Source organism: Nymphaea colorata, chromosome 11, assembly GCF_008831285.2.
Source record: "Nymphaea colorata isolate Beijing-Zhang1983 chromosome 11, ASM883128v2, whole genome shotgun sequence".
NCBI classification, from domain to species: Eukaryota; Viridiplantae; Streptophyta; class Magnoliopsida; order Nymphaeales; family Nymphaeaceae; genus Nymphaea; species Nymphaea colorata.
In genome coordinates, this window is record NC_045148.1 from 21,298,968 (window position 1) to 21,322,763 (window position 23,796).

General features: G+C 41.1%; 2 protein-coding genes across 2 annotated transcripts in view; both read left to right on the top strand.

Annotated features, from left to right (window-relative positions):
• The window catches only part of LOC126410503 (ribosomal protein S3, mitochondrial-like), a 29,157-nt gene extending 10,356 nt beyond the window's left edge, over positions 1 to 18,801 (top strand). The window contains 3 exon segments of the mRNA XM_050080381.1: positions 17,925 to 18,255; positions 18,258 to 18,463; positions 18,466 to 18,801. Coding sequence (XP_049936338.1) covers positions 17,925 to 18,255; positions 18,258 to 18,463; positions 18,466 to 18,801 — 873 coding nt within the window.
• A 2,705-nt stretch (positions 18,802 to 21,506) lies between these two features.
• LOC116263741 (ribosomal protein S12, mitochondrial) lies at positions 21,507 to 21,891 on the top strand. Its single transcript, XM_031643495.2, has one exon. The coding sequence runs from the start codon at positions 21,507 to 21,509 to the stop codon at positions 21,888 to 21,890; it is 384 nt and encodes a 127-aa protein (XP_031499355.1). The 3' UTR covers position 21,891.
• The last annotated feature ends 1,905 nt before the right edge of the window (positions 21,892 to 23,796 follow it).

Sequence of the window (23,796 nt, forward strand, 5' to 3'; positions counted from 1 at the left end):
TCGGCCTTGACCATATTGGTACTGATAAATTAATTAGATATCTAAATTGGCTACACATGGCCTTCTTATTTACTCACCACACAAATTATAATATGTGTGTGTGTGTGTGAGAGAGAGAGAGAGTGTGTGGATATGACAAAAATAGCTTCATTGTTGCAAGCTACGCAGTTTATTTAACAAATAGCACGTACGGTTTGAATCACACTATCTTAATGTTTGACAAAATGCCAGTTTGCAAGATGGACGCTTAAATAAATTTGTTGAAGGCCACCGATTACACGAGAGGGTGTGTGGAAGATATTATCAGTTAAGTTGCTCGCGAGCTTTCCTCATTATGGCCGCCCTTTGAGGGTGCACCGCAGAAGATGGACCAAATTGAGCGCTATGGAAGCTTCGAAGTAGAGTCTCAATGCATGTCACCTGTTGCATGATAAATTATGAAGACTAGATCATTTTTCTTCTTTTTTTTCTTCACCAGTCCACAATTTGACATCTCGATAATAATGAAAGATATTAACTTTTAACCATGTTCTCATTCGGACGCATAGATTAAATCTTAATATCAAGGAGAGTCTTTTTCAAATGTATAGAAGGAATCCCTTGGTATCTTAAAATGTTTTTGGATGGAAACGCTCAAATATATGCATATAGAGATAAGGAAACCGAAGACTTTTCCTTTTCCCGGAGGAGTTCAGTGGGATAGACTTCGGCAGAAGGGGCTTTAAGCTTCTTCTCTTCTCCCCCGTTCTCATAATAATCCTTTATTCATTAGCATATTTTCTTTTGGGTTCTGCATTTTAAAATTTTTCAAATTGTTGGTCTGCTTTGCTTTACAGATGCCTTATGATCCAATGCTATAAGAGTTAAAAGAGATCTTCAAATTTGATATGGAAGGCACTAGTTATCACTACTTTTGAATAGGAGTGAACAACGAACTGAGCAACTCGAGCTCAGCTCATTGAAGCTCAACTCTAAATCGAGTTCGAGCCGACTATTTTAGTAAACAAGCAGAACTCGAGCTCATACCACTCAAATACGAGTGATCAGAGACTACTCTTGTTCCTCAAATTTTTAGCTTTTGACAGAAGTACTGCAACAGCACTATCGAAAGTTCGCGGCCGCCGTGTTTGAATTCAAGATGTGGGAACAAAATTCTCACCAAGGTTGCAATCATGGCGCAGAGAATTCTAAATCCTCTGACGAGATTGGGCCAATTTGCAAGTTCACCGGCCGATATTGACTAGTAGGATGCCCAAACGACCGGGATCGTCTAACTGTGGTAACGCTGACATTCCTGTGACGCTAATGTCCTTCCAATTACGTGCTCTACAAAACAACAAAACCAAGACCACATAAATGTGCTTTTTTGTGGAACATGGAAACTGGGATTTTGTACCAGACAAGCACAATGGATTATAAATTCAGTTTGCTATCTAAATAGGATCAAATCGATAGACGTTGGACCATCAATGGCCGTTTAATTTTGACTACTAATTTTCTTTGGAAAAATATTGATTGCAAAAATTTCCTGGAAACGTTTCATTGGAAAGAAATCTGTGTTCCAAAAGGACTTTTGGGTCTGAGTTCTGCCAACTGTGCTTAGATTACCTTTCATTGAAGTTTGAGGGCATCTAGTTCTATGTTTCAGAACATTATCCCTCGCCGTCACTCTTGACTCAGCGGATCTCTGTCAACTGGAAGAGTTCGACTCCCATCATTCATTTTTCACGTATATATACCTATAGTTGAACAGGCCTAACTCACTAGCACCGGAAATTTTTTTTGGTAGGAGCACTCATTCAATAGCTTTAATTTTTTTTGAGCACTTATATGTATAACAATCAAATATATCAAAACATTGACATATATATTAAACTAATTTTGGGAGACTGGTGTGGGCAACTGATACGAGATTGCAGCGCCTTAGGGACCGTCCTACCATTAACACACCAGCCACCATGTGGCTCCACCACTCACCTAACCTTTAATAGGATCTCTGTCTCCCAACCGGGTCGCCGGTTCGGTTCCTTCGCTAGCGCTTGGAAGCAAGCTACCCTCCTGTAGGCTACTAAGGTCGATCAGTCTCTCATCATCTATCGTCGCATCATGCCCTGCCGGAGCGCCATGCAGAGCAGCAATGGCACGTCACTACCATGCGGACCGGACAGAAACCACACAAGGCAAGGCGGCTATATGATGCCGGTTCCTTATGTTTGCTCGGATGAAGGTTGCTACCGTCCCCTCCACACGCCAGGAAAGGATTCAATGTTTGAGCTTAGAATAATGGACACTTGCGCCTGAAGAAGGTCAAGACTCCACAGGTTCCATGGGGAGGGAAGGATGGATTTTTGCCCTCAGGAATGGAAGAATGAGAAAGGAGTTAGGTGAGAAGACCTAATGTCAACATTCAAGGATCCCGGGGGACCGTATAGGCTTTATACCAGTGCTCTATTCATAGTCTCTATCTATCACTGACCGGTCTGGATCCTAGTAGTGTTGATTAAGCTATGTAGGCTTGCATAGCACGCAGTAGGCGTCGTAGCAAGAATTTTAGGCTACACTCCCTGCTTTTCTGGGCGTAACAAGCTGGATAACTCGGGCACCTGGTTGGCCCCTTTCTCTTTCCGCCTCTCATCTGTAGCGGGTCTGCCATGAGCAACAAGCCACATGACAGAGTAGGCCCTCTGACATCCTATCGGCTTCCAGATCCTGTTCCATCGGAAAAAAGTCCCCAACGGTCCTCACGGAGAAGGGAAGGCCCCACACTGGGATGTCTTGATCCTTATCATCAGAGCATCCTATCGTCCACAAGGCGATCTTTCCTCTATCTCAAAGATAAGAGAGGCCAAGCGAGTGAAGAAAGAGATTGATGGCATTTTCTTCTTCGAATCCGAGGCCCAACCATCAAAAGAGCCTTTTAGGCGAACTGATCAACCTGACCTGACCTTCCTTTCCATTCTTCTTGCCACCTCTTCCTCTCCCCATCTCGCCTTGGAAGCGGAGACCCGACAAGAAGAGCCTTCTCAGAGGAGGGGCGACCTGCCCTTCCTACTCTACGACTCAATCTATGGAATGAATGGGTCCCTAACAACGCCTTGTGTTAACACCCCAAATTTTTCCACATCAAAATTGAAGCAATGTGAAATTTCACAAAAGAATTGTGAAATTTGCAATTTCAAAGCCAATTTCGAATCTAAAGAACAATTAGATTCAAATCGTGAATTTAACCCGATACACGAATCCCAATGCAGGATTACGAGTCCAAATTCAATTGCAAATGTCATTTGAAAATCCAAATCCAATTGCAAAATGAAAATTTGACTTAGATCCAAGAATTGGATCTAATTCAGTCTAAAATGCTACGTGGACCCACGTGTGGGCCCCACCTAGCCCGTGTGGTCAAGAGCCCCCAGGGGCCATGCCCCCTCCATGTCAAAAAAATAATAAATAAATATTTTCTCTCAAATTAATTGAAGAAAAGTCATTTTCAAGAAGAAATAAGGAGAAACCTAGGAAAAGAGAGACATTTATGTCTCTCTCTCTTCTTTAACCAGGTCCTCCTTAAAGAAAAAAATCATTTTCAAGGAAAGCAATTACTAGACTGGTCAAACTCACCTAACCTACTTAATCCAAGTAGGTTTGACCCGGGTGCACTCAGATGTGGTGCCAATTCCAGCTAGGTTCGGTCACCATGGGCTTAACACAGTGAAAACGTAAGTCTGTCTCATGATCCAATTAAGGGACGAAAATAGACTTTGACCGAACCAAACTCACTTTGACTAACTCAGTCAAAGTACAATTTAGCTCAATTAAGAGCTTTCTTGACCCAAATTTATCAAATTACCTCAAATAAAGTCAAACTACTTGCAAATGAGCTTTGACTTTGGTCAATTGGTCGAAATTGATCAATTTGGACAATTTTGCCCTTCTGCGGTCAACTTAAGATTAAAAAGCATAAATTGGTTTATGAAAGGCAAATAACATTTGAATTTGTCAAATGCATGAATCAAATACCAAATTTAAATTGAATTTCTCAAGTGAAAGTTTGATTCAGTTGAAATCCATTTCAATCAAGTTTTGGACGAAAATACCCTTTTCGATCCAAATTTGATAAAATTTTTAAATTTTATTAAAATTTAAATTTAATTATCATAATTCAATGGCATTTGGAGCTTAGTAACTAGGTTTTAACCTTATAAGCTCGATTTCAAACAAAAAAAAATAGTACAAAATAAGGGCAAAACCCTGTGCAAGGGTATTTTCGTCCAAAATTTTGGTCAAAATGGTCACGTAGGTCTGAACCCATGTTGACCAAACCTAGCCCAACCCACCTAGCTCGTGGAAATGGGCTGAGAAATGATGAATTAGAGCCTTTAAAGTCTATTTAACTCATTTTACAAGTCCCCAAGGTCTTAAGCAAGTTCCCAAGGTGAGTTAAGAAGGTGGTTGAACCCACCTCCTCCTCTATATAAACCTCCCCTTGGCCACCAAGGGGGGGACGAAATTTTGGAGCATTCTATCAAATTGCTGCAGCCAAGGACCTAGGAGGAGAAGCCAAGGAAGAGAGAAGAGGTTCGTCCAAGCCCCTTCCCCTTTTTCTCCCATTCTCTTCTTCTCTTTCTTCTATTCTCCCCATTGATTTTGCTAAGTTAAGGTGCTTAAGTGAACCCTTACTTAGGATTTTCGTGGTGAGAAGCCCTCTTTACCACTCCAAATTCCAGCAAGCAAGCTATTTCTTATTCTAGCTTTGCTAAGCTTGAATCCACGGTTGGATTCTTGCTTAGGATTGCTTGAGTAAGAAAACAAGTGAAGACGAAGGACAAACATCAAGACCGACCGCGAGGTAGGTGATCTTAACTCACTTCTCTTCTGATTTAGCTTATTGTTGATTTATTTTAATTCCAGCAATTTGTGGAGGGTTTATTTTCATTTGCTTGCGGCTGGGAATGATGTCCAGCTAAGGGAAACCTACGCTTAATGTACATGTTAATGCATAATGCATGTATATGCCGGTTTTTCTTAAATATGAACCCAAGTATCAAATTTTGAAATGGGCCCCAAGGCCACGTCCCTTTCAAAGGAATCAACTTAATACCATTTTGAACTCCCTACTATGAGAGAATCCCACGGTGAGAGAGTGATTTTGCTACATCAGGTATGATGAAAATGCCTATAAGGGATGGATACGTTTTATGAATGTGATCCACCACTGCATGGCGAAATGATGACGAATAAGCTTGAGTATTGTTTTATTTTCTTTCTTATTCACAGTCATTTTGATTCATGTCTTTCAATTTAATTAATCAAGGGTAGTAGGAAGATTTGAAACAAGTTTTCAATCTTCCTACATAAAGAACCCAGCCATAAATCATCATGATTCATGAGTCATGCGGTCCCTTGATAAAATTCATTTGAAAAGTAAGGTACGTATATGTATACATTGTTATATATGTACATATATGTATCCGATTTCTTGTCAAAAATTACATTTCTTCCTTAAACTCAGGTTGGAACATGTTTTCAAATCGGTTTTTAAGGAATGGGCCATTTTTATTGATTTTCCTAGTGCAAGACTATGAATCATTTTCATTTCATTTTTACTTAATTTCAGCAAATCCATACGTTAGATGTATGTATGTTGTTGAAATCAGATCATGTTTCATAGGAATTGATTTAAGAATGTCAAAGTTTACATATTTGAAATACCAACTATCCTAGAATCATCCAAAAGAGTTGACGATCTCATTACTATCAAATCTGGAATTTGAATCTATTTGAAAGACTTGTCATTTCCATCTAAGAAACAACATATTTATTGGAATCAATGTCGACAATTTTCAGCTATTTAAATCAACACAATGTCTGATTTTTAACTATTTTGAGACAAAAGTGGATGTCCTCCATGTCCCCCATCCATTTCAAAGATTTAACTTGACATCATTTATATATTTTCACCATTTTGATAATTTTATGTCAAGCCTCAAGCTTATGGACTACATCTCTAATTCATGTGCTTAATCATATAATGAGCACATATAGAGAAAGTCCTACATTTTAATCAATCTTCATGCATAGATTGTATGACGTGCAATACGGACTTTGAGAGATTATGTGGGAGTGAAGAATGTATGTTTCATATGAATGAATCTTGAGGGATTATGAGAGAGAGAAGAATGAATGTTCCATATAGTTTCCATTCTCGTTTCATGCATTCACTTTCACTCAAAATCAATGGCACCACATGCACATTCTCAAGAAATTAAGTGATTCAAATTTAAGTTGCAAAAAGTGACCAAGTCATATTGCAATGAGAATTTGTAAACCTCACTTAACTTCAAAAGAAAACACAAGCAATGCATTCATAATCTTTTGGCCAAAGTGCATTTGAAAAACAACATGTTTTCTAACAATTTGGAACCTATGTTCTTTCAAAAGAATGAATTCTACAAATCACATGATTTGACAAAAGAAAAGTTCAAAATCAATTTTTATCATAAGATGATCATCATCATCTAGAGTTCACAACAAAGAACTCAATTCCAAATCTTCAAAAATCCTCAGAATTATGTGTTTCAAATAACACCAAAACAAAGGTTTTTAAACCAACTTGAAAACCCCCAATATTCAAATTCATTTATTCAAAAAATGAATTTCGGTTCTTGAATCCAAAACCTCAATGCATAAGCATATAGGACTTACATCAATAACTCATATATGATCCAAATGATCCTTAGTCCTTGGTCTAATTACCCCTATTAAAGGCGGCAGGAACGGTTGGACCTCGTACCGACGAGCGGATCCCATTCTCTTGAAAATTTTCTCAAAACCCAATTTTAAAAGAATTTTTCTGACTCACATTTCGACCTCCTTGAAAAAGGAGTGGGGTGCGAACAGATGGCACGCCCGGTGGGACCCGTCATTGTTTGTGTAAAGACTTATTTGGATCATATATGAGTTATTTTCACCAATGTCGGACATCAAGACCCGTCATGTAGTGTACATTGAGGAAATTTCATGAACCTCATTCATTTCAATTTATCCTACCCCTCCTCAATTTAAGGATTGTATGCAGCCCATGTATGCTCTCAAAATTTCAAATCCATCTCTTAAGAATCTATGCAATAGAGCCATCTATTTTGCATCTTCTCATGAATTTTGAAAAACAAATCCTTACCTATATCATATCCCGGTCATCATGTTGCCGGGCTATTTCTAGGACATTAGTCCAAGATATAGCCTTACAACTGGACCACCCAATTGGACTGAGAAGTCCCCCATTAGTACCGAAACGGACAATAGTCCCGGTATATCGATGGGTGAACAAGGAGAAATGGAGAGCCCAAATCTAGAAAACCCTTGGAGGAGTCAATGCTAGTACCATAAATTTGGTATATAGGTATATCATAAATTTTAGATAAATAAAGAACCATTTACCCATTTATTTTCCATAGGTTCGAAGACCAATTTTCAAAATAATGCATATAGGCAAGAGTCCTAGGAATTGCATTATCAATTTTTCATTAACTGCTTGTTTGGACGCATGTGATGTTTTACTTTGCCCCTAAGTCCATGTCCAAACCCAATGTCAAAACTCTTCTCTTGTCTCTATTGGGTCAATTCATGTCAAAGTCTAATACCTTCAAAAATACAATGACAAATGCAAATTACTTCCATATACAATGTCTCAAATTTCATCTAACTTCTTTACAATCTTTAGGATGGCATTTGAGGATCAAACATCAAAAGCTTTTAAGGAGATAAATCCAGAACTCACTGAGGCCGAATGTCCAGAGTTTATCCAAATGAGAAAGCAAGATCAACCGTCACCTCTGATTAATGATCCGATTGAGGAAATTAACATTGGCACGGAAGAGAGTCCAAAGATTTTGCAAATTGGAACAAGTCTCTCAGCAGAAGAAAGAAAAGAGTTGATAGACTTCCTCAAAAAGCATCAAGAAGCCTTTGCGTGGACTTATGAGGACATGCCATGACTTGATATAAAATTAGTCGAGCATCGACTACCATTGAAACCAGAATGCAAGCCAATCAAACAAAAGTTGAGGAAACTAGACCCTCGTCTTGAGGGGCAAGTTAAGGAAGGCCTGGAAGACCTACTAAAGGCAGGGTTCATCCGAACAATCGACTATCCTGAATGGTTAGCAAACATTGTGGTAGTCCCAAAGAAAAATGGAAAAATTCGGCTCTGCATCGATTTCAGAGATTTGAATAAGGCTACACCAAAGGATGACTACCCACTTCCAAACATTGACTTGTTGGTAGACAGTACCGCAGGTCATGCTATGTTCGCCTTTATGGATGGATATTCTGGTTATAACCAAATTAAGTTGGCAGCTCAAGATCAAGCTAAAACATCATTTACAACCCCATGGGGTACCTTTTGCTATACAGTAATGCCATTTGGTTTGAAGAACGCTGGGGAAACATATCAAAGGGCTATGGCAGCTATTTTTCATGACCAAATGCATCAAATCATGGATGCATATGTAGATGATCTACTAATTAAGTCAAAAACAAGGTAGAATCACATCAACATTCTCTCTCAAGTTTTTGATAGACTCTTACAATACAAACTTAGATTGAATCCGCAAAAATGTGTATTTGGTGTGGAATCCGGTAAGCTTTTGGGATTTATGGTAAGCAAAAAGGGAATCGAGATGGATCCTTCCAAAGCAAAGGCGATCATCGAAATGTCACCCCCAACAAATCTTAAGGAGCTACGCAGCTTGCAAGGCAGAATTCAGTCAATCAGAAGGTTTATATCTAATCTCGCCATGAGGTGCGAACCTTTCAACCATTTACTGCGGAAAGGAGTCAAATTTGAATGGGGGCATGACTGTCAAGCCTCATTCGAAAAGATCAAGAAGTATCTTCTTTGCCCACCAATTTTAAAACCTCCAATTTTAGGGGAACCTCTACTCCTTTACATCACAGTTAACGATTCAGCCTGTGGTGGATTTCTGGCTCAATATGAAGAAGGATGCCGAATAGAACATGCCATTTATTACATCAGCAAGACATTTGTGCAGTATGAAAAGAACTACTCGCACATGGAAAAAACTTGCTTAGCTTTGGTGTGGATGTGTCACAAATTAAGGCATTATCTATTGGCTTGTGAAGTTAAAATTTTATCCAAACTTAATCCACTCAAATATATCCTCGAACAGCCATTTCTGAATGGAAGGATAGCAAAGTGGCAGGTTTTGCTGATGCAATATGATTTGGAATATGTGTCACAAAAATCAATCAAGGGGCAAGCCATTGCAGACCAATTGGCAGATTTTCCTCTATATGAAGAAATTGGAACAAATGATGATTTTCCAGATGAGCAAATCCTAACAACTGAACCAGAGCCGATTTGGGAGATGTACTTTGATGGATCTAAGAGCACAGCTGGGGCAGGCATTGGGATGCTTTTCATTACAACAGAAAGGGAAATGATTCCTTACTATCTCAAATTGAATTTTTCCTGCACGCATAATATGGCAGAGTACGAGGCCCTAATCCAAGGACTCAAAATGTTGCTCAAATTTAAAGTGCAGAGAGTTCGCATTTTTGGAGATTCTCTCTTAGCTGTCAGTCAGGTCAATGGAGATTGGCAAGTCAAAGATCAAAAATTGATCCCATATCAAGAGTTAGCAGCTTCCCTCTTAAGACAGTTCGAGGAATGTCAACTCTTACATGTCAAAAGAGAATTTAACCCAATAGCAGACGGTTTAGCCAGTTTAGGCTCTACCATTGCCTTCAAACCTGGAGAATCTATCAGATCTTTTGAAGTTGGAAGACTCGAACAACCATCTTTTGTCATATCAGAACAGGTGTTGCAAGAAGAAAGTAGAGAAACACCATGGGATCAGAACATCAAGGATTTTCTCCAAACTGGAACACTTCCACCAGAAATGTCTCGAAAAGAGCAAAGAGTTTTGAGACACATGTCTTCAAGATATTTCATTCTAGCCGACATCCTATACAGAAGAGGATTTAGCACAGAATATGCTAGATGTCTCGATGCAAATGAGGCACTAGAAGTCATTCAAGAAGCCCATGAAGGAATTTGTGGGGGACATGTAGGGTATCAGACCCTCGTCAAGCAGATAGTCAGAGCAGGGTACTATTGGCCCGCAATGCAAAGAGACTGTCACCAATTTGTCAAGAAATGCATCAAATGTCAGTTGCATGCACCATCAATTCATGCTCCAGCAGCGTACCTTCATTCGGTCAGCTCACCATGGCCATTCTCCATGTGGGCCTTCGACGTAGTCGGTCCAATCAATCCACCTGCCTCAAATGGACACAGGTATTTTCTTGCAGCTACAGATTACTTCACCAAATGGGTGGAAGCGATCACTTTAAAAACAGTCGAAGGACAACACGTAGTGTCCTTCATTCATAAAAATCTTTTGTGTAGATTTGGCATCCTGCATGATATCGTTTCTGATAACGGTACTCATTTCAAAAATGAGAAAATGCGCAATCTTTGTCACAAACACAAAATACAACATCACTTTTCTGCCCCATATTACCCTCAAGGTAATGGTCAGGCAGAAGCAACCAACAAGATTTTGATTCGTGTCTTAGAAAGGACAGTTGAAACAGGCCGAGATTGGCACGAGAAAATGCACAATGCAGTTTGGGCACATCGAACCACAATTCGGACACCCACCAATGCTACACCAGCAGAATTAGTATATGGAACGAAAATTGTCCTTCCATTACATGTCCAAAAACCAGCAATGAAATTTGCTGCTCTCATTGAACTCCCAATTAGCAAATATAAAAAAAAGAGACTTGCTCAATTAGACCTCTTAGACGAGAAAAGACTACAAGCGGCAGAGCATGCCGAAGTCTATCGTAAGAGAGTCGCCCGACATTATGCCAAATCAGTCATTGAAAGAAAATTTCAGGTAAATGATCTTGTTTTAAGATCCATAGTTCCACTCAGGAGTAGACCCAAAGGAAAATGGGCGCCGAACTGGGAAGGACCATATGTTGTCAAAGAGGTTCTACCTCACAATTCTTATCGACTGATTGATGCCGATGGGGTTGAAATCCCCGATCCAATTAATGCTTTGCATCTCAAAAAATTCTATACTTGAATTTGCAATTCAAAAAAAAAAAAAAATTCAAAATAGTTGTGCTTTGATAAGCACGTTTGTAACAATTTTCAAACCAACTAAGGGGCATGGTATCCCTTAGGGAAAAGTTTCAAAAATGCATCAAAATTTTCAAACTCAACCCATGTCTTGAGGACAATTGCAAGGGCATCGTCTTGAAATAGGCAAGAAATTTCACAGACATTGACAGACTAATGTATAGTAATCAATGTTGGTCCCGACAATCGGCATTTGTAAAGGTCTAGCATGAGATGCCATAAGAAAAAGTCTTGTCACCTAAAAGACCTTGGCAAGATGCTAGAAAAAGCTATCAAGCGAAATGAGTTGAGCAATGAGCTCGGGGTGAGTGTAGTTGTTCCTCTGGTTCAAAGCTCAGCAGGCGCGGGTGGGCATATGACCTATGCTTACGCCGTGAAGCTAAAAAGCGATCCATGAACATTTTGCTTATATTAAGTCTCCTAAAGCCTTCTGAATTCGAGCAAGTAAGCCGAGGGAGTGTTTTACATTTGGTACCCTAAGGCCAACTGGTCTAGGAGTTACCGGCCCAAAGCTTGTTACAAGGGTTCAGAAGAAAGCCCGATAGACTTGATATTACACAAAGCAAACTACATAAAACCGCCAAAGCGGTGGAACTCCGTAGTAGCTTTTGGGGTGGGGAGGAATTTCTCCCAAGAGTGAAGGGTGACTCAAAAAGAAAATCAAAATTCAAAAGCAAAAGCGAGTATGTGAAAAATTAAGTAAAAGGAGAGAAAAAGCACTTGCCAATGGTTTAGAAGGCATCGAGGGCAAATTTCTCCAAGCATCAAATGCAAAAACTTTCACAATTACAAAATTTTTCAACCAACATTAATTCCTCTACAAAGTCTCCAATGAGATGGAGAAAAATCTTCTTATTTCAGGTCTATGCCTAGCATTTCCCCTCGAGCGAGGATGGTTCAACATCATTTGAAAAATGAATTTTCCAAATGATTTGCAAAAATTTGGTGCGTGAATCTTTGCTATTAAGCAAATTATTAAATTTGCTTAATAGCAAAGAGGGGCATCTGTTAACACCCCAAATTTTTTCACATCAAAATTGAAGCAATGTGAAAATTTCTCAAAAGAATTGTGAAAATTTGCAATTTCAAAGCCAATTTTGAATCTAAAGAACAATTAGATTCAAATCGTGAATTTAACCCGATACACGAATCCCAATGCAGGATTACGAGTCTAAATTCAATTGCAAATGTCATTTGAAATCCAAATCCAATTGCAAAATGCAAATTTTGACTTAGATCCAAGAATTGGATCTAATTCAGTCTAAAATGCTACATGGGACCCACGTGTGGGCCCTACCTAGCCCGTGTGGTCAAGAGCCCCCCAGGGGCCATGCCCCCTCCATGTCAAAAAAATAATAAATAAATATTTTCTCTCAAATTAATTGAAGAAAAGTCATTTTCAAGAAGAAATAAAGGAGAAACCTAGGAAAAGAGAGACATTCATGTCTCTCTCTCTTCTTTAACCAGGTCCTCCTTAAAGAAAAAAATCACTTTCAAGGAAGCAATTACTAGACTGGTCGAACTCACCTAACCTACTTAATCCAAGTAGGTTTGACCAGGGTGCACTCAAATGTGGTGCCAATTCCAGCTAGGTTCGGTCACAATGAGCTCAACACAGTCAAAACGTAAGTCTGTCTCATGATCCAATTAGTGGACGAAAATAGACTTTGACCGAACCAAACCCACTTTGACAAAACTCAGTCAAAGTACCATTTAGCTCAATTAAGAGCTTTATTGACCCAAATTTATCAAATTACCTCAAATAAAGTCAAACTACTTGCAAATGAGCTTTGACTTTGGTCAATTGGTCGAAATTGATCAATTTGGACAATTTTGCCCTTCTGCGGTCAACTTAAGATTAAAAAGCCTAAAATGGTTTATGAAAGGCAAATAAACATTTGAATTTGTCAAATGCATGAATCAAATACCAAATTTAAATTGAATTTCTCAAGTGAAAGTTTGATTCAGTTGAAATCCATTTTCAATCAAGTTTTGGACGAAAATATCCTTTTCGAACCAAATTTGATAAAATTTTTAAATTTTATTAAAATTTAAATTTAATTATCATAATTCAATGGCATTTGGAGCTTAGTAACTAGGTTTTAACCTTATAAGCTCGATTTCAAACAAAAAAAAATAAATAGTACAAAATAAGGGCAAAATCCTGTGTAAGGGCATTTTCGTCCAAACTTTTGGTCAAAATGGTCACCTAGGTCTGAACCCATGTTCACCAATCCTAGCCCAGCCCACCTAGCTCGTGGAAATGGACTGAGAAATGGTCAATTAGAGCCTTTAAAGTCTATTTAACTCATTTTACAAGTCCCCAAGGTCTTAAGCAAGTTCCCAAGGTGAGTTAAGAAGGTGGTTGAACCCACCTCCTCCTCCAGATAAACCTCCCCTTGGCCACCAAGGAGGAGGACGAAATTTTAGAGCATTCTATCAAATTGCTGCAGCCAAGGACCTAGGAGGGAGATGCCAAGGAAGAGAGAAGAGGTTCGTCCAAGCCCCCTTCCCCTTTTTCTCCCATTCTCTTCTTCTCTTTCTTCTATTCTCCCCATTGATTTTGCTAAGTTAGGGTGCTTAAGTGAACCCTTACTTAGGATTTTCGTGGTGAGAAGCCCTCTTTACCACTCCAAATTCCAGCTAGCAAGCTATTTCTTATTCTAGCTTTGCTAAGCTTGAATCCACGGTTGGATTCTTGCTTAGGATTGCTTGAGTAAGAAAACAAGTGAAGACGAAGGACAAACATCAAGACCGACCGCGAGGTAGGTGATCTTAACTCACTTCTCTTCTGCTTTAGCTTATTGTTGATTTATTTTAATTCCAGCAATTTGTGGGAGGGTTTATTTTCATTTGCTTACGGCTGGGAATGATGTCCAGCTAAGGGAAACCTACGCTTAATGTACATGTTAATGCATAATGCATGCATATGCCGGTTTTTCTTAAATATGAACCCAAGTATCAAATTTTGAAATGGGCCCCAAGGCCACGTCCCTTTCAAAGGAATCAACTTAATACCATTTTGAACTCCCTATTATGAGAGAATCCCACGGTGAGAGAGTGATTTTGCTACATCAGGTATGATGAAAATGCCTATAAGGGATGGATACGTTTTTATGAATGTGATCCACCATTGCATGGCGAAATGATGACGAATAAGCTTGAGTATTGTTTTATTTTGTTTCTTATTCACAGTCATTTTGATTCATGTCTTTCAATTTAATTAATCAAGGGTATTAGGGAAGATTTGAAACAAGTTTTCAATCTTCCTACATAAAAGAACCCAGCCATGAATCAACATGATTCATGAGTCATGCGGTCCCTTGATAAAATTTCATTTTGAAAAGTAAGGTACGTATATGTATACATTGTTATATATGTACATATATGTATCCAATTTCTTGTCAAAAATTACATTCCTCCCTTAAAATCAGGTTGGAACATGTTTTCAAATCGGTTTTTAATGAAATGGGCCATTTTTATTGATTTTCCTAGTGCAAGACTATGAATCATTTTCATTTCATTTTTACTTAATTTCAGCAAATCCATACGTAAGATGTATGTATGTTGTTGAAATCAGATCATGTTTCATAGGAATTGGTTTAAGAATGTCAAAGTTTACATATTTGAAATACCAACTATCCTAGAATCATCCAAAAGAGTTGACGATCTCATTACTATCAAATCTGGAATTTGAATCTATTTGAAAGACTTGTCATTTCCATCTAAGAAACAACATATTTATTGGAATCAATGTCGATAATTTTCAGCTATTTAAATCAACACAATGTCTGATTTTTAGCTATTTTGAGACAAAAGTGGATGTCCTCCACGTCCCCCATCCATTTCAAAGATTTAACTTGACATCATTTATATATTTTCACCATTTTGATAATTTTATGTCAAGCCTCAAGCTTATGGACTACATCTCTAATTCATGTGCTTAATCATATAATGAGCACATATAGAGAAAGTCCTACATTTTAATCAATCTTCATGCATAGATTGTATGACGTGCAATACGGACTTTGAGAGATTATGAGGGAGTGAAGAATGTATGTTTCATATGAATGAATCTTGAGGGATTATGAGAGAGAGAAGAATGAATGTTTCATATAGTTTTCATTCTCGTTTCATGCATTCACTTTCACTCAAAATCAATGGCACCACATGCACATTCTCAAGAAATTAAGTGATTCAAATTTAAGTTGCAAAAAGTGACCAAGTCATATTGCAATGAGAATTTGTAAATCTCACTTAACTTCAAAAGAAAACACAAGCAATGCATTCATAATCTTTTGGCCAAAGTGCATTTGAAAAACAACATGTTTTCTAACAATTTGGAACCTATGTTCTTTCAAAAGAATGAATTCTACAAATCACATGATTTGACAAAAGAAGAGTTCAAAATCAATTTTTATCATAAGATGATCATCATCATCTAGAGTTCACAACAAAGAACTCAATTCCAAATCTTCAAAAATCCTCAAGAATTATGTGTTTCAAATAACACCAAAACAAAGGTTTTTAAACCAACTTGAAAACCCCCAATATTCAAATTCATTTATTCAAAAAAATGAATTTCGGTTCTTGAATCCAAAACCTCAATGCATAAGCATATAGGACTTACATCAATAACTCATATATGATCCAAATGATCCTTAGTCCTTGGTCTAATTACCCCTGTTAAAGGCGGCAGGAATGGTTGGACCTCGTACCGACGAGCGGATCCCTTTCTCTTGAAAATTTTCTCAAAACCCTAATTTTAAAAGAATTTTGCTGACTCGCATTTCGACCTCCTTGAAAAAGGAGTGGGGTGTGAACACCTTGATACCCATCCAAACCACTGGTTGTTTGCCGCTTCAATATTATGTTGTCTCTGTAGCGATACGAACCCTCTGGTCGAATGATGGAAATAGCTGTAACAGCGAGAAATGTCTGCCCTACTGCTACGCAAGCCTACATACGTTCACTATTGAGACTCGCTCACTTCGCTTTATCTTGGAAGCTCGTTCCGACTCTTCGTCTACACTCGTAGCTCGCCTTCACTGGAATCAAGAATCTTTCTAAGTGAAAGAAGATATGTGAATCAACCAACGTATCAAAACATTGAAAAGAGAGTTCTTTGTCGATTCGCTTTGCGAGTTCCCTAACGCATCCTTGAAAGTTGCGAGTGCTTTGTACCAGCGAGCAAAGCCCTCATGCTTCACTTTGCGAGTGCTTTGACTAATAGTAGTTTCTTTGACTAATAGCAGTTTCTCGTTGGGCGCCTAAAGCGCACTATGCTCCACTGCTACAAATGAGAGTTTTCGGTGGAACCGGTGAACCACGCGAGAGCTGGTTAGATGCATGGGGCAGAGGGCTCGTAGTACCTGCTAGCGCAGCTATGCTGTGGAAGGGAAGGAGCCTAGCCTGACCCCCTTCTTTCTTTTTTTTATTCAAGGAAAAAAAGCAGAAAAAAGAGATTGGACTCTCGGATGAGACTAAGCAGCTACCATTCCGAAGCGCTCCTGACCTATCTTGATTAAGACCGAAAACTCTCTCCAAAGTGGAGCCTAGTTGAAGCTGTCATTCAAATGATATTCATTTCCAGCCAATAGAAAGAAGAAGAACCGTGCTGTCTTTTTGTTTCTTCGTTTCACGAGGGTTATGGAAGGCTTTCAAGTGGAGCCTTCAGAACGTCGACTCCACAGGGCGATATCGATCTATGGAAAAGCCCCGAGACTATGTCAAATGGGAAAGTTCGTTTGAGGGCGGCGGGGCCTATGAAAGCACAGAACGATCCAAGCAAGCTCTTTCACTGACTTGAGTGAAGGAAAAGGACGACTCTGATAACATAACTGGGTTGCTGTGAGTAGGCAAGGGAAGCTCGCTTTCCAAGCGCTAGCGAAGCTAGTCTACGAAGCTTCGCCAGAAGGGGGAGGAAGCGAAGTGAGTCAGCAAAGCACTGAGCGAGCGAAGCGAAGCAGGCCTGCGAGACTTGGAAGTGTCCATATCATCATCCGATGATATTCATCTATGAATTCCGCTTCTGCCGGCCGATGAAGAACGAGCTAGGCAGTCAACAAGTGGGTCGGCCTTCCTACCAGCAGAATGCCTCTAGCGTCGCCCACCAGAAGCTTCGCTTCCGAGAACGAATCTCTCTGCCGACAGGCGACGAAGGGTGATGCTGATTCTCTGCCGGCCGGCAGGCAAATAAAGGGGGCGGGTGGGGCCTTGGCGAGACGGTTCTTCTTTCGAAGCGTTTTGCCAAGAGAGCAAGCGAGGGTGCCTTTCTGGGAAGACAACCGCTTTTTCCTTCCGCTCCAATCGTTGCACGAAACCAAACCAATCAAATCTCTGTTCTGACCAACCTCCGGTGTGTAATCGAAATGTTGCTAGTTTGGTCGAAGAAGAAGAAACTGGAAGCCTCTACTGTCATTTTCTTCTTCATTCAGGGCGCTCGGCCGGTGCTCCTTTCTCAAACCAGAACAACTCTGAACGTTAGGGAAGATAAGGGAAGACCACCAGAGCGAACCGACCGAAGGAACGTGACTTATCTGAACCGAACGTTAGCGGCTTCAGCTAAGAAGCATATCACAAGCTGCGTCGCTGCTTGATCGGCGTGGCATCAATGGTTGGGGATCAAGCGCTTTGACTTTGTCCCCCGAGATCCACCACAGGTTGGGTTGGAGAGCCGTGTGATGGGTTACTATCCGGGACGGTTCGGAGAGCACTTGTAGTTTGCACTGGTGAATGGAAGCCCCTCTGAAAGAAGCGGCTCTTCCCACGGCTAACCATTGACTCTATTTATTATTATGGTAAATCAGTGTATCAAGATGTCAATCTGTGATCTTATTTCGGTTCGATACGTCCACCTACGAGACTCAACTTTGGCTTTCGTCTCGGTAGGTGTATTATTCTACATTTTCCCAAAAGGACATTCATTCATTTCTTTCTTCCCCGTCGACCACGACGACTGAAACGACGCGACAAATCTAGACACAGAAAGGATTTTGGCCGGTGGTGGGCTTTTGGGAAAGTCGGGCCGATCGGGTGTCTTCATTCAAGCGACGGTACGGAGGAAGAACGAAAGGAAGTGAGAGGCGGGGGGCAGGGAAAACTTTAGAGTTGAGCAGGCTTGACGACCGGGAGAAGCAAAACGAAAGAAGGATTTGGCCAAAAAGGAGGCAACGCTATGGATACCATGACCGATCACCATCGAGACAGAAGAATCTTTCTAAATCACTTCAGATCAGCGGGGCCTTCAAGCATCCGAAAGACGCCGGGGTTGTCAATGACATAGCATTCCTATAGAAAATGACGACTCCTTCAGAAAAACGAAGTTCTTCAAGTTCTTTTTCCCGAAGAAGTCCCGCTCCGATGGCTCGACGAGTAATCTACTTATAAGGACCCTCCCTGCTGTGCGCCCTTCCTTGAATTATTTTGTCATGCAATACTTTTTGAAGAAAAAGAACAAAATGCATTTTGACCCCGTCGTAGTTCTCAATCATTTCGTGGCACCGGGCGTGGCTGAACCATCTACGATGGGGGCATCAACGAGCAAAGCGCTCGCCGCGAAGCGAGTGCTTGAGGTCAAAAGACAAACTTCCGTCTGTGGCCCTGGCGATTTTAGCTTGAAGGTGCCGTAGCTATGGGGGTCGAGGGGATTTTGAAAAGTGGTTTGAGGCCCTGCTGACGCATGATCTGCTGGCAGAGCTTGATGTGCTGACGCACCCTTGGCCGGCCTAGAAGCCGGATGGTCCAGCGGGAGTGCAGTGATCCGGTTCGATGGTCCCCGGGATGTTTATCCCGGTCTTGTGCATAATACCATCCCATTCCGATAGAAGGGGATGGGACAGGCGGTTGGGTAGTTCTTTTCCGTCCAGTCGGAGGGGTTGAGATCTGGGGCAGAAAGGTGTGTGTTCCCTCTCCCATTGGGAGGAGTGCTGGTAGTGTGGATCCAGCAATGGCATGAAGAACGTCCTTTTTAAACCAACCCGACGCTGCGCGCCTGATTGGTTTGTGGTGAAAGCCACATCTTTGATGTGGAATAGGGTTGATGAGTTGCCTACCATGACCTTCCTGAACGTTATCCCTCACCAGGCTCCTTCCCTGCTCTGCTCTTCTTGTCGAAAAAGGACATGTCAAATGTCAAAGCAAAGAAACAGAGCCCCAGCAACAGGGCTCAGACTAAGCTCGATGGATAAGGCGAAAAGAGCTCCTTCCTTGTCCGATTCTCTTCCTATTGGATTCAGCCCTACTATTGATTCAATTCATATGCACCTTCCACCAGGAGCTCTGTCAGATAAATTCCTGGGCTACCTCCTTTGCTTTGCTTGCTTGGTTCCCTTTTTCTTACTACTGCTTCGCTGGACTGATAGCGCAATGAAGCGTACCGTAGTATGAGGAAAAGGATGCACTCTTTATTGCAGCTTCCATGGTTATCAGCTTCTGGGCACGATTGAGAAACCCGTCGAAAAGCACTATCCTCTTCGTGAAGGCAAATGGGCCTGCCTACGACCCTCGCTGGGGTCTAGTGCACTCCTCCAGCATGCTTTCTTCCTTATGGTGAAGCACGTGTCTCACTCGCTGGACCGTGGAAGGAGCAATCCATACGTATAATCACCGAGCTCTGCTTGGACCGGCTTGAGGATTGAGGGGTTCCCCTGAGGTGGATTGGTCCCTGCAACGCTATCTGTCTACTTGGCTCTGGGTGTAGGCCTTTTGCTTTGGGCTATCTTCTTTCGGGGCTTGCTTGAGGCCTCTATTCCCTCCGTTTGGATTCCACCTTGTTCTCATCGTCATCCATTCTCCTTGTGTTGAGGTCGTCTTTCGAACACTTCCTAAAGCACGCTTCTGTCAGACCTTTTCCTACTCCTGAGCTACCAGGAGTTTAGAATCTTCATTGAGCATTTATCCGCTAAAAAAAGAAAAAGGCCCTTCTCAATAGCCTGACCTTACCAGCTATGTTGGAGAAGTTATAGCCGCTGCCCCCTTTGCCTATCTTCCTGTCTGCCAGTAGACCTCCTTGAAAACCATCCTTCCCCTCCAATTCGGACATCGCTGATGCCGTAAGTGTGACTAGTAGATTGACTAGTGACCCCGGTTTGGAGCATTGGAATGCATCGCTAATGATAATTCAGTCTCTCGCGCATTTATCTTGATCTGGTGTATGTAAGATCAAGTCTTCTACTAGAAGGATATAGCGATGCGGATTAGGGCCACTGTCAGGTGGATCTTCATTCTTCTCACTAGGATAGTCAAAGCACTCGCAACGTCGAATGGATGCGTTAGGGAACGAGCAAAGCGAAGAATGACGTCAGGGAACGTCACGTCACGAGCAAAGCCCTACGCTTTGCGAGTGCGTGCTTTCTGAAAGAAGGGATCAAGGAAGACAATTTCTTGAAAGAAAAGGACAATGACCATCAAAATGAGTGCTGACCATCAACCAACATGGATTTTGGATACTAATGGCATCTTTCTTGGTATGGTGAATGGCATCTCATTGTCATGAATCCTGACCTTTTTTGGTATTAATGTCATAGTCAGCACTAATTTTTTATGGAAAATGGCATTTGTTTGTCAAGTGAGTACTAATGACATTGAATTTCATTTAGTCCTGACCTTTTTGGTATGGTGAGTACTGATGACATACAAATGATTCTTGACCTGTTTGGATCCTGACTTTTCAATAATGAGTCTTGACCTTTCAATCAAGTCCTGACCTGTTTGGTATGGTGAGTACTGATGACATACAAATGAGTCTTGACCTTTTTGGATCATAACTTTTCCATAATGAGTCTTGACCTTTCAAGAAAGTCCTGACCTGTTTGGTATGGTGAGTACTGATGACATACAAATGAGTCTTGACCTTTTTGGATCTTGACCTTTCCAGAGAGTCCTGACCTTTCCATAAGGTCCTGACTTTTTTTGGTATGGTGAGTACTGATGACATACAAATGAGTCTTGACCTTTTTGGATCATGAATTTTTCATAATGAGTCTTGACCTTTCAAGAAAGTCCTTACTTTTCCTAAAGAATTGCCATTTTGTTTTCCTTCAAAAGTACTAATGACATACAATTTTTGGTCAAGTGAGTACTAATGGCATATAATTTTTAGTCAAGTGAGTAGTAATGACATACAATTGCAATGAGTCATGACCTTTCAAGAAAGTCTTGACCTTTCAAAAGAGTTCTGACTTTTCAAGAAAGTCCTGACCTTTCCAGAAAGTCCTGACCTTGGTCAGACAAATCGTTCAAAGTGCTTCTGAATGGAAAAGGAGTGCTTCAGATCGGGAGTAACCACTAGTGAGTGATAGGGCGAAAAGAGGGTGGAAGGACAAAGGAAAGAGCGATGCCTACATTAAATCAATTGATTCGTCATGGTAGAGAAGAAAAACGGCGCACAGACCGTACTCGAGCTTCGGATCAATGTCCCCAGAAGCAAGGAGTACGCCCGCATGTTCCGACGAGAACACCGAAAAAACCTAGTTCAGCTCTACGTAAGATAGCCAAAGTACGGTTGAGCAATCGACATGATATATTTGCTCACATTCCAGGCGAAGGTCATAATTTGCAGGAACATCCTATGGTGTTAATAAGAGGAGGTAGAGTGAAAGATTCGCCAGGTGTGAAATCCCATCCTATTCGAGGAGTCAAGGATTTGCTGGGAATTCCGGATCGAAGAAGGGGCAGATCTAAATATGGTGCGGAAAGACCAAAACCAAAAGAGAGATGAATGGAAGATGCCTCTGGATTAACGATTCGAAGTCCCAGTGTACTGCCCAATCTCAATGTAGCATGACAGGGATCCTTTGATTTTTTTGGTGGCCCTTGATGCCATGCCAGGCACGCCACCTTCGAATGAATGCCGCAAAGGTAGGTCTTTTTTTCTTCACACTACAAGAGCAGAAAGAGCAGTGGATGAATCTGTTTGCCAGCTCGGCGAATGTCTTGATAGAGCCGGGCTCCAACGAGATGAACCATTCCAGGTAGGTTAGACTTCTCTTGAACAAGCGAATGAGCAGCGGATCTTCAGTGGCCCGTTGCTGAAGGAGGTGGGCTTTTGGATTGCCCATGCTGGGGAAACTTGGTTTTTTGGAGGGGCCAATGAGCAAAGCGCTCACCGCAAAGCGAGTGCTTGAGGTCAAAAGGCAAATTTCCGTCTGTGGGCCTGGCGATTTTAGCTTGAAGGTGCCGTAGCTGTGGGGGTCGAGGGGATTTTGAAAAGTGGTTTGAGGCCCTGCTAACGCATGAGCTGCTGGCGAAGCTTGATGTGCTGACGCACCCTTGGCCGGCCTGGAAGCAGGATGGTCCAGCGGGAGTGCAGTGATCCGGGATGTTTATCCTAGTCTTGTGCATAATACCATCCCATTCCGGTAGAAGGGGACGGGACGGGCGGTTGGGTGGGTCCGTATTGCCTTTTGACAGCAATACGGAAACCCTTTATCGAGGCCCACATTCATTCCGCCACGTTCTTCCATGTAGAAGAACTTGTTATTGGAATGCATTAGGAGGAAAATCCGGTCTTAAAATCCTCACGGAACTACCGGGAAGGACTCCTCATCCACAATTTGGTGTATAATTAGATTATCGATTATATAGCTTTAGTTATCTATTTCCAATGAGGTCAAAGTATTGCTAATCCAAATCATCATGTTTGTCTTGGCTCGTTTGTGGGCGAAAGCACGTCCTGTTTTTGCCTAAGATGGTTAAGAGGAATCACGGTTTGAATGCCCCACAGACAATGATTCTTCAACCTGTGAATCGTGTTTGTTGTGCGCACAGAAGTTTTACCGATGAGAATCCACGTGAAGAATTGGTTCATAAATTCACAACGGCTAGATGGTCGGGAATTGTTTTGCCCATGAAACTTTTATCGACGGCTCCAAAACCGTCACCATATGAATTGCAGACGGTCTTATGTTTCTTTACCAACAGTTTGGGCCGTTGGCAAGAAGTGCATCCCACTCAACAGGCCTGAAAGATTTTGAACTTTTGGGATCAGGGATTCTAGAGAATCACATGATGTGAAAAAATTGGTGCTTGTGATCTGGATTACTGCAGTCCAATTTAAGTTTGTTTAGTGGGAAAACATACCAGCACAAACGTATGGGATCCTTTCAGAATTCCAAATCAGTGCAATCAAAGGAACAAAAATAAGAAGATAAACCAGTGTCCCTCCGAACATGATCTGAAAACCAAATTCTTTAGAAAAGTTTCATTCAAATGGGAAAGAATCAACCATGGTGTGAAAACTAAGGTCACACACGCGTATGCACACACACATACACAGACGACACATAGAATTTCAACCCGATTACGGATAAATGGCAAGTCTTATGCTAGTCCAAACTAAATTCGACTTAGGGAGTCCAAACATGAGTACAAATCTGAATCTGAACTATGAAGTCATTCTTCGATTGCTATCATACGCAGTATTGGTCAATTCCTTATAGTGACCGTCGTCTTAGCAAGCCGCACTTATTCCTGTTGTACAGCACTCACAATGATGAAATTCCTCGAAAGACCATCAATCATTCTTTACCTCTCGCTTCTATAAATCAGACACAGTCTCTAAATTCCTATCCACCGCACCCTTCCTTTGTCTCTCTAACACGGTCTACAACATGAAGATCTTCATT